The following is a 16,878-nucleotide window of genomic DNA, read 5'->3' as shown; positions in this document are numbered from 1 at the left end:
TAAACTATCCCTATAAAATTCACCTTTTTCCCCCATCAGTTCCTTTTGTTTAACTATAATGGCAACACATGGAAAACCAGCCCTGGAATCAACACAATTCCTTCATGAAGACATGGCGTAATACAAATTAAAGTGATTTTTCAGAAAAATCACATAAAACTTTCAGATTCCCATGGTTTTGGGGACATTTTTTGTAAAACAGTAACAAAACAGAAATATTACAAACATATTAAAACAGAGTTAAGTTGCATGTAACTACATCCGAAAGTTTCCTCTTTTTTATAGCCAAGTACAGGCTGCAGTCCGAAATGGAGAGCTTAAGGCTGAGACAGAACTAAAAGAATATTTACAACCAAAAAAAAAAATCTTGCCACACATGTTAAAAGGTGCTCAGTGTACAGTACCAATACTCACAGTTTTGTAAAAGGCTTTTGATTGTGTTCCTAAATGTTCTGATTTTGATACTAAGTCATCAAGCTTTTCTCCTCGTTCCAATAAGGATTCCATTGTGTTGTGCTATAAAAATAAAAAAAATAAAAAAAGCATGATGGCATTAATTCACTCATTTCAATACTGACTAAGATCAAATTGTTTCAGCACAATTAAAAAACTGTGTCTTCTAAACATTTTATCTTTCAATTAAATATTTTGCCAGTACATTAATTTTATGGTGTCTGCTTTTGATTAGATGACAAGTATTCCTGTACTTTAATGGTTAAAATGTAGAGGAGATATGTGAAAACACTATAATGGAGAGTTTATTCTGCAAAGTAAAGAAAAATGTTCCTTCAATATATAATACATAAACACAAATGACCAAATAATGCATAGAAAAGTGTTTTTAATGAGAAAAATGTCTATTTAGAAGAGAAAACTCTGGGTACTTTCAACATATCTATTCATTGCTATCATTTTATTCTAAAACCTCATTGACATCCTAATACTGTATAACAAAATGGTTTACAATAAAAAATAAGAACTTTCCAGGGCATAAAGAAAGTATATATTTTAAATAAAACTTTATGAGATAAATCAACAATAATGAGGAACAATGTTGGGATTGTTTCCCCTTGGCAAAGATGTAAAAGGGTGAAACAAGCCTATTACAAAATACAGTGGTGTGAAAAAGTACACTCCGCAAAATAAAAATACAGTAATGTGAAGTAAGTACAACCCATAAAATGTTTTGTTTCTTTTAATACATGTGGACATAGCTAGATTTGATCTTCACTTAAACAGTATCTATAGACATAGGTGATATAACAAACATCATGTTAGATTTACATTTTGTAGTCCACCGTATAAATAAATATAAATGCAAATTTTACATGTGGAAAAGGTGAGTACAACCCTACATTCATTACAACCTCGAATATCAAAAATTAGAAACTGGTGCACCAGAACAGGTACAAATGATTAAAACATGATTAGAGGTACTTGTTTTATTTAAATGTCAGACATTTAGCTGTGTGTGTTCCCACCATGGCTAGATCAAAAGAGCACTACAAGGCCTTCAGAAAGGTTATAGATTCCATTACAGCCCGGGAAAAGAATAAAAAAGCCTCCAAAAAACTGGAAATCAACCATTCCACTTTCTTAAAGCCCATCTACATGTTTTGAATAATTCAACCAACTGCAAACAGGCTACCCCAACAAATTCAGTCAGAGTGCTTCTGAAAGAACTTTGTAAGAAACACAGAATTACATCACAGATCCAATTTGTGACTCCTGCTGATACCAAAGTGAATGAGTCTAACATTAGAATGAGGCTGCACAAATTGGATCTACATTGGTGATGTACCAAGAAAAAACATTTGCTGTCCAGAAAGAACAGAACCAGACTAAAGTCTGCCCATGACCACCTAGGCAAAGACCTGGGGTCGCATGTATAAATGCTGCATATGCCCGTTTCCACACTCACATCGAGATGTATAAAAACTAAACTTGGCATAAAGCCATGCACATTTTTACAGCAGCCTCAGTCCACATTTCCGCACATTTCTGCTTGTTTTGCAAACGGACTGTACCAGCATCAAAGCAGTGCTACTGTTTCTGTGAGGTCTCCCTTTCTTTTTTAGATTTGCATCCATGACACAGGCTTCATCAAATACACTGAAATTAATTGCATATCGGTTACAAATTAATTTTACTTGAATGTAATAATTATGTAACTATACAATGGTGCACAGAATGGCCAAACTATTCCAGGATTGTTTTAGCATTGTTAGAAGACAACACAATTGGAAGAATTAGAAAACAGCGTGCATTTACTGATCATACCAATGTCCCATGATGATGACTGGCTTCTAAGTCAGCTTTTCAAGAGCTATCCTCTTGGAGCTGCGTACTGTTAGAATACTGGGATGTATACTTGATATAATTTTTATGATGAAATGCATTAAAGTATGTATATTACATTTTACAGATAAATTGTAAACTTCATTTAAATAATGTACAGTATACTGTCAATAAATAAACATGTGGAAGCATGGTGGTGCAGTGGAAGCGCTGCTGCCTCGCAGTTTTACTAGTGGGTTTCCTCTGCATGCTTCAGTTTCCTTCCAAAGGCATGCTGATTAGGGAATTTGGCAATGCTAAATTGATGCTACTAGTGTATGTGTGGGCTCATATTCACCCTGTGATGAGCTGGCGCCCTGTTCAAGGATTGTTCCAGCCTCACGCTTGATGCTTGCTGGGACTGGAATGACCCAAGATGGATGGATGGAGTAATTAAACATGTGTAACGAAGATTTTTCAATGTTCCTTTAAAGTTTTGAAGAATCAACATTCTAATCTTACAGCTGGTTTTACATTTACTACAGATAGTTACTGTGTGGTGACTAGTTACGTGGAGAAAGAAAACGGAAGGACAGCAATTGGGGCTTGGTACGTTTGACAGAGACAGTACCGCTGCAATAAATTATTCCATCCAGGCTCACCCCATCACAGTAAACATCATACATGAGGCAGGAACAATCCCTGGACAGGGTACCAGCTCATACGCTGTGCCACCATGCCCCTATATGTTTAATACATGCTTTAACGCATTTCATCATGAAATGACATCAAGTAAACATCTTAGTATTCTAAAATGTTTAAACAGCTATAATATCAGGAATGTGTGGCAAACACGGCCTGTGCACTACTGTCGGTGTAAGACAAAGCCCATTTATGAAGAACGAAGAGATTAACTACTAGGTTGGGGAAGACTACAAATACTTTAGTTACGATGGGGTTTGAGAAACTCTAGTAAATGAAACATTGATTTTAACAAACTTTATTACATTACAACAAAACAAACAATGAGATTTAAGTGGAAATTTCAAGATAAATGCCCACATTGACATTTTTTTCAGATGGTGGGCTGCAACTTGCCTTTTCAAATTGACTTTGATATGAGATTTTTTTTTAATTTTATTTCAGGGAGTGTGTAAATTTATGAACTTGAACTTTTGAGTGTCTCCACCACGCTATACCACTCCTTCAATTTTATTTTATTGTTTATACCACTGCTTAAGCCACTAAATAGTATGTTTTTCCTTGCCTATACTGGAGCAGGACCTCCATTTTGCATTCACTGAAATTCTTTTTTTTTAAATGCATCCTTTTGACATTGTCTTTTAACAAAACACTGAATAAAAGGGGCTATTTATATTGATATGCATATTAAAATAGGCTTAATTCTGTGAGGAGTTGGGGTAGGGCTGTAGGCACACACCTAAGGTAACAGTTATGGATGTGGTGAGAGAGGATACGCAGGTGATGGGTGTGACAGAGCAAGATGCAGAAGACAGGAAGATATGGAAAAAGATGATTTGCTGTGGCAACCCCTAAAGGGAACAGCCCAAAGAAGAAGAAAAAGTAAGCCCTGTGTTAACTATCTTTGTCAGTTACAAAAAATCAAGAGAAACAAGAAGTTCAGTCTCTAAAAGATTCTACTGATTGGGGGAATTGACCTGCACAGAAAACTGAAATTGTCAAGGTTTTCGGTTTCAAATACATGACTTGGTAGTTTGTTCCAGATTCTGATGCGTTGGGTGAAGAAGTACTTCCCGAGATTCATCAGAAATGTACTTACCCAAAATGTCCACTAGTGTCATTCAAGTGTTAATGTAGCACTCTGATATGGGAAAAATTAAACTTTGGGCACATCAGTACGACAGCAATAAGCATCATTTAAATAACCAAATTACAGCAAATCAAAGTAAAGGACCCATGCTACAATCCAACTAGTACATTTTTGAAAAATATTATTTTACCTTAACTTGAGTATCAGCAGTGAGAAGCAGCTACTTGTTTTTCATAGTTGGGGTGATTGCAGTAGGATGTATATCTTGGGCAGAACACAAGGTGATCATCAGTCTTAGTGGATTGCGACTTTACTTGCTTTTTTCATGTGAGAGAATACAGGCTCACATAAAAAAATTCATCCAAAAAAATCAGCACACCTTACATTAGGATAAGTACTTCTCCAAAATTAGATCCCAGATACCTCTTATTAATGTAGTGGTTTCTCTGTCTTTCATTTTAGTGGCATTTTTCATAGCAATCCCACTTCCATGTCTATATTTTGCACATTTAAATCTGAACAAAACTGGAATCACGTAAGGCAACAGGGTCCTTTAATGTAAAGTCAATGAAACATGTATTGTATTTTGACAAATGATCATGATCTTGTTCAATTCAACACATAACCTTCAAGTGGTGCTTATATATATATATATATATATATATATATATATATATATATATAAAACTGCTCAAAAATTAAAGGAACACTTTGAAAACACATCAGATCTCAATGGGAAAAAGAAATCCTCCTGGATATCTATACTGATATAGACTGGGTAATGTGTTAGGAACGAAAGGATGCCACATCATTTGATGGAAATGAAAATGATCAACCTACAGAGCCCTGAATTCAAAGACGCCCCAAAAATCAGAGTTAAAAATTATGTGGCAGGCTAGTCCATTTTGCCAAAATTAAATTGCAGCAACTAAAAATTGTACGCAGGACTTTGTATGGCCCCTGTGTTCTTGTATACATGCCTGACAACATCGGTGCAGGCTTCTAATGAGATGACAGATGGTGTTGTGGGGGATCTCCTCCCAGATCTGGACCAGGGCATCACTGAGCTCCTGGACAGTCTGAGGTGCAACCTGGTGGCATTGGATGGACCAAAACAAAATGTCCCAGAGGTGTTCTATTGGATTTAGGTCAGGAAAGTGTGGTGGCCAGTCAATGGTATCAATTCCTTCATCCTCCAGGAACTGCCTGCATACTCTCACCACATGAGGCCAGGAATTGTCGTGCACCAGGAGCCACTGTACCAGCATAGGGTCTGACAATGGGTCCAAGGATTTCATCCTGATACCTAATGGCAGCCAAGGTGCCTTTGTCAAGCCTGTAGCGGTCTGTGAGACCCTCCATGGATATGCCTCCCTAGACAATCATTAACCTACCACCAAACTGCTCATGCTGAATGATGTTACAGGCAGCATAATGTTCTCCATGGCTTCTCCAGACCCTTTCACTTCTGTCACGTGCTCAGGGTGAACCTGCTCTCATCTGTAAAGCACAGGGCACCAGTGGTGCATCTGCCAATTCTGGTATACTATGGCGAATGCCAATCGAGCTGCATGCTGCTGGGCAGTGAGCTCAGGGCCCATTAGAGGACATGGGGCCCTTGGGTCACCCTCATGAAGTCTTTCTGGTTGTTTGGTCAGAGACATTCACACCAGTGGCCTGCTGGAGGTCATTTTGTAGGGCTCTGGCAGTGCTCATCCTGTTCCTCCTTGCCCAAAGGAGCAGATACTGGTCCTGCAGATGGGTTATGGACCTTCTATGGCCCTCTCCAGCTCTCCTAGAGTAACTGCTTGTCTCCTAGAATCTCCTCCATGCCCTTGAGACTGTGCAGGAGACACAGCAAACCTTCTGGCAATGACACGTATTGATATGCCATCCTGGAGAAGTTGGACTACCTGTGCAACCTCTGTAGGGTCCAGGTATCGCCTCATGCTACCAGTAGTGACACTGACTGTAGCCAAATGCAAAACTAGTGAAGAAACAGTCAGAAAAGATGAGGAGGGAAAAATGTCAGTGCCTCCACCTGTTAAACCATTCCGGTTTTGGGGTTCATCTCATTGTTGCCCCCCTAGTGCATCTGTTGTTAATTTCATTAACACCACAGCAGCTGAAACTGATTAACAACCCCTCTGCTACTTAACTGACCAGATTAATATCCCATAATTTTCATTGACTTTATGCTATACTCTGATTAAAAGTGTTCCTTTAATTGTTTTGAGCAGTATATATATATATATATATATATATATATATATATATATATATATATATATATAAAATATACAGCTCAATATTTAGCAGTTCAGACTTGTCTGTGTAATGTAAAATTCAGAATCAATCAACTTAATCCCCTGGCCACTCTTCATCCTTTAATTGGTCAAATTCAGATTGCTTGGACAACTTTAGAAAACCTTTGATTTCTGCCAACAGGTGTTTGAACCTTGTCAAATATGTATTCATGCTAACTTACTTTTAGTACAAAACTCCACATCATATGCTTTCTGCTTACTTTTGAAATTGTAACTGGGGCCTCGGTCACTGCAAAACAGAAATTCTGTTTTCTGTGTGTTAAAGTGAAAATATTTCTTGTTTAATAACTATTTAAAGACGTGGTTTTAAAGTGACATAACTTTTATATGTGTTATGTTGTGTTCATTTTTTTGTTGTAAGCACACTTCTTTGCGTTTTGTGAGGATATTTTCTTTATTTGCGAGAAGCATTGTTTTTATACTGTTCTGGGAATGGCGTCACTTTGCTTCCTGATCAGATCAATGTCGTCAGGATTTGCCTTTAAAAATGCCTGTGGAAAGGGATGCACACACAACAAAGACAATTGTCTTGGTTAAAGTAAGGGCTAGTTGTGGAGGAGGAATGAACTTTGTGTAAAATAAGGTAATGGGTTGATGTTAACTAAACATGTCTGGTTATTCAGGAATAAGTATAATAGAATGGGGTTAAAACCTGTTAATTTTATAGGTATTATAAGGACAATAAGTAAATGTTATTAATTTTGGTTATTTTCTGTTTAATACTCATTGCTATTTTTAATATCAATTGTACATTTTTGGGTGGAGGTAGAATTTCTCAAACATGCCTTTTGGGAACAATAGTATTTCAGCAGTGACATTAAGTTTATTGGATTTACAGAAAATATGCAATATGCATCATAACAAAATTAGACAGGTGCATAAATTTGGGCACCCCAACAGGGATATTACATCAATACTTAGTTGAGCCTCCTTTTGTAAAGATAACAGCCTCTAGACGCCTCCTATAACCTTTGATGAGTGTCTGGATTCTGGATGGAGGTATTTTTGGCCATTCTTCCATACAAAACCTCTCCAGTTCAGTTAAATTTGATGGCTGCTGAGCATGGACAGCCTGCTTCAAATCATCCCATAGATTTTCAATGATATTCAAGTCAGGGGACTGCGACGGCCATTCCAGAACATTGTACTTCTCCCTCTGCATGAATGCCTTTGTAGAGTTCAAACTGTGTTTTGGATCATTGTCTTGTTGGAATATCCAACCCCTGCATAACTTTGACTTTGAGACTAATGCTTGAACATTATCCTGAAGAATTTGTTGATATTAGGTTGAATTCATCTGACCCTTGACTTTAACAAGGGCCCCAAGTCCCTAAACTAGCCACACAGCCCCACAGCATGATGGAACCTCCACCAAATTTGACAGTAGGTAGCAGTTGTTTTTCTTGGAATGCGGTGTTGTTCTGCCATTCAAAGTACTTTTTGTTATGACCAAATAACTCAATTTTTGTCTCATCATTCCAAAGCACTTTGTTCCAAAATGAATCTGGCTTGTCTAAATGAGCATTTGCATACATCAAGTGACTCTGTTTGTGGCGTGAGTGCAGAAAGGGTTTCTTTTTCATCACCCTGCCATACAGATGTTCTCTGTGCCTATTGCATTGAATTGTAGAACAATGTACAGATACACCATCTGCAGCAAGGTGTTCTTGCAGGTCTTTGGAGGTGATCTGTGGGTTGTCTGTAACCATTCTCACAATCCTGCGCATATTCCGTTCCTGTATTTTTTTGGGCTGCCAGACCTGGGTTTAACAGCAACTGTGCCTGTGGCCATCCATTTCTTGATTACATTCCTTACAGTTGAAACGGACAGTTTAAACCTCTGAGATAGCTTTTTGTAGCCTTCCCCTAAACCATGAGACTGAACAATGTTTGTTTTCAGATCTTTTGAGAGTTGCTTTGAGGATCCCCATGCTGTCACTCTTCAGAGGAGAGTCAAAGTTGAAGCACAACTTGCAATTGACAACTTAAATACCTTTTCTCACGATTGGACACACTTGTCTATGAAGTTCAAGGCATAATGAGCTAATCCAACAAATTTGGTGTTGCAAGTACTGTAATCAGTATTGAGCAGTTACATGCATTCAAATCAGCAAAATTAGAAGGGGACCCAAATTTTTGCACAGCTAATTTTTCACATTTGATTTAATTTCATACAACTAAATATTTCTTCACTAAAAATCTTTGTTCGGAAAACACCCCAGTACTCAGGTGTTCCTAGGAAATTAAAGACATGCCACTGTTATCTTTTTTATTGAAAGTAGAATAAATTATTATGCAGGCAGAGAAGGGTTCCCAAACTTTTTCATATGACTGTATGTATATTTTTTTATATCTCTATCTCAGATATATCTCTATCTCTATCTCAGATATATCTCTATCGATATCGATATAGATATAGATATAGATATAGAGAGAGAGAGAGATATATAGATATATCTATATATATATCTATATATATATATATCTATATATATCTATATATAGATATATATATAGATATATATATATATAGATATATAGATATATAGATATATAGATATAGATGATATATATATATACACACACACACACACACACACACACACACACACACACATTGTGTGTAGGGTTTACTGCCAGTGTAAGAGAAAGAACAGTTGAATAGTAGCAAATCATATTAAGAAGACTGTAAATGGATGATTAATGAATTTCTGTGATTTAGTGTGTGCGTGTGTGTTCAAAGAAGTAAATAACATACTAAGTGGTGCTGAGGTGTCACCCGTTGCATGGCTACACTTGGGTCCTAATCTGGGGATCCTGAGTTGATTTGTCATGTGGTGGGTGTGGAAATGCGCTGTATCAGTGCGTGCTCCTAACCTCTCTCTCTAAAGTAATATAACTGAAATAATAATTGGTTTCCCCTCCAGCCAGGAAAAAGGTAATGGAAACTTTGCAACAAATTTGACAAAAAAAACACATAATGCCAGGAAAACATATGAAAATAAACATAGGTCAAAGCCCCCCACCCACAATAGACAAAATAAATTAGATTGAAATTTGAGTGACATTATAGAAAAAATAAAATAAGCCAACCCATGTTTTAATGTGCTTATACATTTTTTAGTTGTTGATATTAATTACTATTATGCCAATATATATACAGTATATATACATACATTATATTATATATATATATTTATTCTCTATGTTGTGCTTATAGTAAGCTTTACGCAAACAAAGGACACAGCAAAAATGATTGCCAGGCACACAAAGAGCAGCACTAGTTCTAGCCAACAGGGTGGATGGATGGCTGAAAATGGGGCGGTTTCCTGTTCAGGAAAAAAAGAGACGTGATAATGTTTGGCATTTACAGTGAGGTATGAAATGGAAGGAGAAAGTTTGGCAAAGCTTAAGGAAGATGCAAAACTCAATGGTTAGGTCTAGTGAAGGTACAGGGCTCTGTGGCTGTGGGTGTTGCTTTGCCTGAAACACAAAGGGAGGGAAAGCCCTTGTTTCTTTGCAGCCATTTCTGCATAGAATTAAAGATGTTTAATACAATTTGTCCCTGGATGTAGTCATTTGATTTATACTTTAAAAAAATATATAGCCTTATATTTCACTTGAGATTTGTTGAGACCTGTTCACATTGCAGACACAATAACATTGTTACGAACAGGTAAACCCCTGAAATGGTTTACTGAAGTTGCTTCTGGTAGTTGCGCAAATTATAATTATTTGTGTATGCAATTATTATTCCTTTTGCTCGAGAGTAACACTTTACATTTTTCTGCATTAAAATGCATATCGCAAATGTTTTCGTAATTGCCCAGGTCCTTTTGAATTGTTTTTGCTGTCACAGTATAAATTAGAAAGAAAAACATTTCATACATAAATCCATGAGAAACTCTGCAGAGGACCAAATCTAAAGTGGAGTGTTCTCTTTTTATATGTGATAATTGCTTCTACCCTACTACTCATTTTGAAATTCAATCTTGTTTGGGTGTTACTTTCACTTGGAGTGACAGCTGAGAAAGACATGCTGCTGTAGGTAATAGAGCGACTACTGCAGCACTATAAAACTCACACTAATGGTAATAAAAAGCGATCTGACAAGAGAAAGAAAGAGTACCAAAAAATAATTGCTGCTCCCATATAATACCTGTCCTAAAGAAGCAAAATTAAAAGTTTAATTCTGAATCTGAATTTTATTATATAACATAAATATGAGCATCTTTTATAAATAAAATAAAAATGCAAGGCAAAACCAGCCACTTAAAATAACCAAATAAAAACAAACAGTTCAGAGCCCCTCATAAATAAACTTAACTTAGGCTGTATGTCCTACCTGCTGAAAATTGCTACATAAGCAACTTACCAGCAAATCAAAACTATATTGGAATAATTTCCTACCTTTCAGTATGAAATGGATGATTTCGACAGTTCTACCAACCTCAAATGAAGTATTTCATAAAACTATATATAGTCATGCGATACCTTGCCAATAACATCTTAAATAAAACACATGCCTATCAGCTATCTATAAAACAAATTATGCAGACACAATTTAAATGTATCTTAACGTCTTTTGAAATGCATGATTTTGTAGTCCCCATGGCACTTAACAGTTTGCACTACCTCTTCCTTCCATAAATAGAAAAAGCAGGAATACAAATTAATCTTATCAAATACAACCTACACAGACTGCCTTTCTATTCACCACTATGCAGTTTCTTTGTTTTGAAAAGCATCCTTTAATTGAAATTCCCCCAATCTTAAAACCACCGCAAGTTCATTACCAGGATGTAAAAGTTATTTTAAAAAGGTATAGGTATATCATACCCATACAAAAGGTATACAGTATCATACCCTTTTTTGCAACATAATTTTGGGCTCATAATTTTGCACCTGTTACAATTGACCTGGATTGGTAAAACTTCATTTTTACAAAACACATATTGATTAGATTTGAATGAATGCATTAAATTTAAATTAAATATTACATTAAACCACAACATTTGTATTACAATTAAGTGATTATTTTGAATTAAAAATGCATGACTTCTAAATTGTCATCAATAATGCAAAAAAAAAATCATACATTTTTCCTCATTTTACTGATTATCTGTTAATGATAATATGAAATAGTCATTTTTTCTCAACTTCTGCACAGAACCCTGGTCATTTCTCCTAGTAATTTAAGATACAACTATAAATCAGCAGACAAATACTGTAAGCACAAGGCTTTAATGTTATAATGTAGCTTTTAGTTGGTTGGAATCTGTTGGTTAAAAAGCATCAGGTATATTGTGATCCTTCTAAGCACTAAACAGTGTGTTCATGTACATTTCTACCACTAAACAGCACCTACCAAAATGATTTTAGTTTCATCCAGCTCAGCCTGCACTTTAGTCATTGCATCAGCCTCTCGAGGATTCTAATAAAGAGAGAGAAAAAGTTAAAACACAATTGTGCACTATAAATAGAATGCATTCAATGTTATACTGAACACACATTAGAAACAAAAAGGACAGGTGGCAGCGTCACAACTGTGATGTACAGCAAATTTGGGAATGCAATCCAGCACTAACTGCTGCTATAATCTATTTTCCTTTTTTAAGTTTTTTCAATGTAACCTTTCAGGTTTTTTTATAAAACTCTTCTCTTCTGTTCAGTTTTATCATCCACATAGTTTATGGAGCCATCTATCTGTTTTCTACATTATTAACTCTTTCAGGGTGGATGTCGAAGTCTGTCAATACATAGCCCTGAGGGCGGATGTTGACAAAAGTTAACAACCAGAGTAGAGCACGGTAATCAGCTGTAAACGTTGATAAAACTTGCCATTACATTATAGGTAGATTCTCTTTGATAGGAGGAATGTTAGACTCGTTGACTTTATATCTAAACCCTGCGTGTGAATGAGTAAAAAGAGCAAAAAACGGCAAAAATAGCATTAACATCTGGCAAGAGAGTGAAGCGAATGCACACAGCAAAATACTCAGTGGACGACATTTTGTGTATTATCGCCGCGTCGGACTCTGATTTTTCATATTCCAATGTGGATGCAAGTAATCTAAAGATCAAACAGGAGAGTAGGTACTGGCATCAGCTGATCAGACCCTAGCTGACTGGCTCCCAACTGTGCATGTTCATGAAGCTGATGCGCCTACAGTAAGGTTCACCTGGAAGAAATACCAAGACAAATTCATAGAAGGAAAGCTGGCTACCGGACTTCACAAGATGGAGTGGTTTGCTGGTGGACTCAACAGATTACCAGCTGCCAGACTACTTCAGGCTGTTCTTTCTCGAGGCTGCCTTTCAGCTAATGTCTGACGAGACAAACAGGTACGCCAAGCAATTTTTTGACTCTCATGCTGAGCTTGCACTGAACTCTGGTTTTTCAAAGTGGAAGCCCAAAACAAAAGACGAGATGAAGGGCTACAAGATACTGAAAACAGAGATGGAACTGGATAGGAGATATAACTTTAGGCAGCAATGGCCCAGATGTGCTCTGTCCACTGGCAGCTTTAGACAGGATGATATATGTCATGCTTCTGCAATTTTTATGCAGATGTTGCAGCACATAAAACATTGTGTTGTGTGCAGCAAAAGACAACTGAAAAAGAGGCACCAATGCAACACAAACCACAAGCAGTGCAATGTGGCAATGCATGCAATTCTTTGCTTCAAACGTTACCATACTTTGCAGGATCATACCATGGAAAAGGGTATGTAGTATGTATGTGACATCACGTAGCACAGAGGCTCACACAACATACAACACAGTAACATTTGTCGTAAATAAATATTTTTTTGTTGACTGATGTGTGAAACCATTACTTTGTATGCATTTTAGAAAACTGAGTGTTTGGAAAAATATATCCCTGGGACAAAAGTTAAAAATAAGTCAGCCCTAAAAGTGTTAATTTGATCATGAGTATTTTGTATATTAATTCTAAACAGCTTAACAATTTGTCTTTGTGTATTTCCTTTTCAAACTCTCATTTATGAATTCATAATTTGTTATTCTAGCACAACACTCTTTAATCAGTCTTCAGAATTCAGTATGGTTTCTAACTCCAGACCAGGTACCCACATCACATCATTGGTTTTCTCAATGTTGCTAGCCATTTGTGGTTATTGCTAGATGTCGCATGAGGTGCTATCAACAAAAGCATTTGAAAAGCGGTCTTTCAAATTACGTGAAACTGAACAGAAGTACAACCCACTGATATAAAATTGAAACTTTATCTTGCCTAAATCATCTATATCTATAACTGACCAAGTCGCCCGACCATGTGAGACGCGCGTCAGAGCCCCGCCCGCCAACTCTAACCATCATCCCGCGTCCACCCTTACTCTTGAGGGATGCGCACTGCCTGCTCATGTGCCCGCACGCAACACCTCACCAAACACAGTCTCAGTCGCTTTCATCTCTGCTACAGTCCACATGCACCTCTCAGCCACATTGACTTTTCGGTTCCGGCTGCTTTTCTATATCATTCATATATATATGATCGCACCCCAAATAGATACAGATGCCCCTGGGAAAACCACAAACCCTGAAACACTGACTACCCTCACATTGCTCCTTATCCTTGCACTATAACGCGTAATACAAGCCTCGCGCGTACTCTCCGCCGACTTATAAGCCTTGCGCAGCGCCTGTCAGTTTTGGAATTGATTGTTTGCTTTTATCTCTTTCTGCTCCTAGCGGAACTGTCATCTGAGTTGTCACGGAGCACGTTTAAGCTCATGTGTTTGCGGTGTTTGAATAAAAATCCTTTTCGTTTCTATGACCTCCTGTGTCTCTGTGCAAATCTGTGACCCAAGCGTGACAAGTGGTACCAGGAGTGGTTGCACAGATGGATGCCGCCGAAGACTTATTTCAGAGGTCTAAAACTTATGCAGTTAAAGACTGGAAACTAAACATGGATGACCCAATCCGTGCACAAATTCAAGATTTGATACATAAAGTGCACTGCTGGTTTGAAGAAGACGTGATGGAAACAGTTGTCGTGAATATATTACTGGCCGGGGTTTTGGGGGGGAGAGAAGAAGAAGAAAACCAAGACGAAGAACTGATAGCAGCCGGGGAAAATCTAGAGCCCAACTTAGATATTGAACCCGATCTCTCCAGCGAGACGGAGGAGGTCACCCCCGACAATCTTCCAGAATGGGCTGGTCCTTCTACATCTTCCCAGATTGCAAACGCCTCCGAACACAAACCGAGCGTTAACGAACAATCAGATTTTGTGCGTTTGCAGCATACTGATAGCTCATTAGAATATGCATTTAAACAGGCTCGCCCTGCTAATGACTCTTATTACCAAGAGCATAATTCCGGGGTGTGAAAACCCCACACTTTACAGAAAAGGACGGTTGCCTTTTCAGAGTGATCTCAGATCATTTGGAGGGGGAATTTATTGAACAACTGGTGGTACCTGAAGCACATAGGGAAACTGTTTTGCATCTGGCACATTCACACATCTTGGGGGGGCACCTCGGTGCCGACAAAACTAGAGACCGGTTATCAAAACGATTTTATTGGCTTAATATGGGAAAAGATGTTGAACGATTTTGTACTTCATGTCCAGACTGCCAGATCGTCTCTGCTTATAAGCCTCCTCGGGCTCCCCTTTGTCCTATGCCCATATTGGAAGTTCCCTTTCAGCGTGTGGGATTAGATATTGTGGGACCATTACCTAAGACTAAGGATGGGTACCAATATTTGCTGGTGTTGGTTGATTATGCGACACGATATCCAGAAATGATTGCGCTGAAAAGGCCAACTCTTCGACTGTAGCCAAAGCACTATGTGAAACTTTTACTCGTATTGGTATCCCTAGAGAAATCTTAACTGATCAAGGCACACCTTTCACTTCTCGCGTGATGAAACAATTGTGTGACAGCTTTGCTATTAAGAAATTGAGTACTACTGTTTACCATCCTCAAACGAATGGTTTAACCGGCGATTTAACAAAACATTGAAACAGATGATCAGGCGAGTTGCTCATAATGATCCCACAACATGGAACACTGTCCTACCTTTTGTTTTATGCGTGCGAGAATCACCACAGGCGTCCACTGGCTTGAGTCCCTTCGAGTTGTTATTCGGCACTTAAGGTTCCCAGGCCGCGAGGCATCCTGGATGTGGTATGCGTGAGGAATGGATAGGAAAGAGAGAGCAGCTAAGGTCCAAGCTTTGCAGATCGACTAATTTCGTGGCAAGACAGAATTTCTATGCTTTCCTCTATTGCTGTGGAACACCAACAACGAGAACAGGAAACTCAGAAGCGTCTTTACGATAGGCGCAGCAAGCTCCGTGAGTTCAAACCTGGCGATCGTGTTTTGGTACTGGTTCCCTCGGATCCACACAAATTCTTAGCTAAATGGCAGGGCCCGCCATTATTGAGGAGCGTATGAGTCCGTAAATTACAAGGTTAGAATACCAGGCGCAAACCATTCCAGATTTTACACATTAACCTCTTGAAGGAATGGCACGACCGACAAGAGGTTAACACTTCCTTGGCTGCTGTTTCTCAGACCGATGTTACCATTGGTAACGATCTTACTGACACGCAAAAGACAGAACTGTTATCTTTGATAGAACGGAACACTGATGTCTTTTCAGATTTACCAGGCAAGACTAACATTACAAAACATAAAATTACCACAGACCTGATGTTGCGTACAGATGCGGCCGTTCGGATACCGGAAGCGCGAAATATTGTCGTGAAGAGGTAAAAAGATGCTGACACTGGGTGCAATTCGTGAAAGTAGAAGTGACTGGTGCAGCCCAGTCGTATTAGTCCCAAAGCAAGACGGTTCGGTTCTGTATCGATTTCAGACGCTTGAATAAGGTCTCTAAATTTGATGCTTATCCCATGCCCTGTGTCGATGAACTGTTCAGACGAGCTATATCTCTAAGCTAGATCTCACGAAAGGCTATTGGCAGGTGCCTTTAGAGGCTAGCAGTTGTGAGAAAACGGCATTTGCGACTCCTGACGGACTCTATGAATTTACAAGACTCCGTTTGGTCTTCACGGGCACCTCTAACTTTTCAGCGTATGATGGATCAGATCCTACGTCCTCATTCTGAATATTCCGGGGCATACCTTGACGATGTCGTGATTTTTAGCAATGATTGGAAAACACACTTAGAGCGGCTTCAAGCCGTTCTTGAAAGCTTGAGACAGGCTGGCCTTACTGCTAACCCTAAGAAATGTAAACTAGGCATGTCCGAGACTCATTACTTAGGCTATTCTATGGGCAAGGGTTTACTTAGGCCACAGTTAAGGAAAATAGAAGAAATGCTTGAGACCTGAGACACAAAAACAAGTACGCTCTTTTCTGGGGCTCGCTGGTTACTACAGAAAATTCATTCCAAATTTTGCACATAGAGCTGCTCCTCTTAAAGAACTTACTAGAGGCAGAAAAAAACCGACCTATCTTGTGGACAGAAAATTGTGAACGTTCTTT

At 38.2% G+C, this 16,878-nt stretch overlaps 1 protein-coding gene across 2 annotated transcripts in view; it reads right to left on the bottom strand.

Moving 5' to 3' along the window:
• The window catches only part of ykt6 (YKT6 v-SNARE homolog (S. cerevisiae)), a 33,843-nt gene that overhangs the window by 4,690 nt on the left and 12,275 nt on the right, over window positions 1-16,878 (bottom strand). For both annotated transcript variants that reach the window (XM_039768615.1, XM_039768616.1), the window contains exons 6-7: window positions 11,765-11,830; window positions 415-516 (exon numbers count right to left, since the gene is read on the bottom strand). In XM_039768615.1, the coding sequence (XP_039624549.1) occupies window positions 415-516; window positions 11,765-11,830 (168 nt within the window). The remainder of the gene's footprint in view (window positions 1-414; window positions 517-11,764; window positions 11,831-16,878) is intronic.

The sequence above is a fragment of the Polypterus senegalus genome, chromosome 11, assembly GCF_016835505.1.
Source record: "Polypterus senegalus isolate Bchr_013 chromosome 11, ASM1683550v1, whole genome shotgun sequence".
Taxonomy (NCBI): Eukaryota; Metazoa; Chordata; class Cladistia; order Polypteriformes; family Polypteridae; genus Polypterus; species Polypterus senegalus.
The sequence above is the reverse complement of the archived record's forward strand: the minus strand, read 5'-3'. Positions and strand labels throughout refer to the sequence as shown.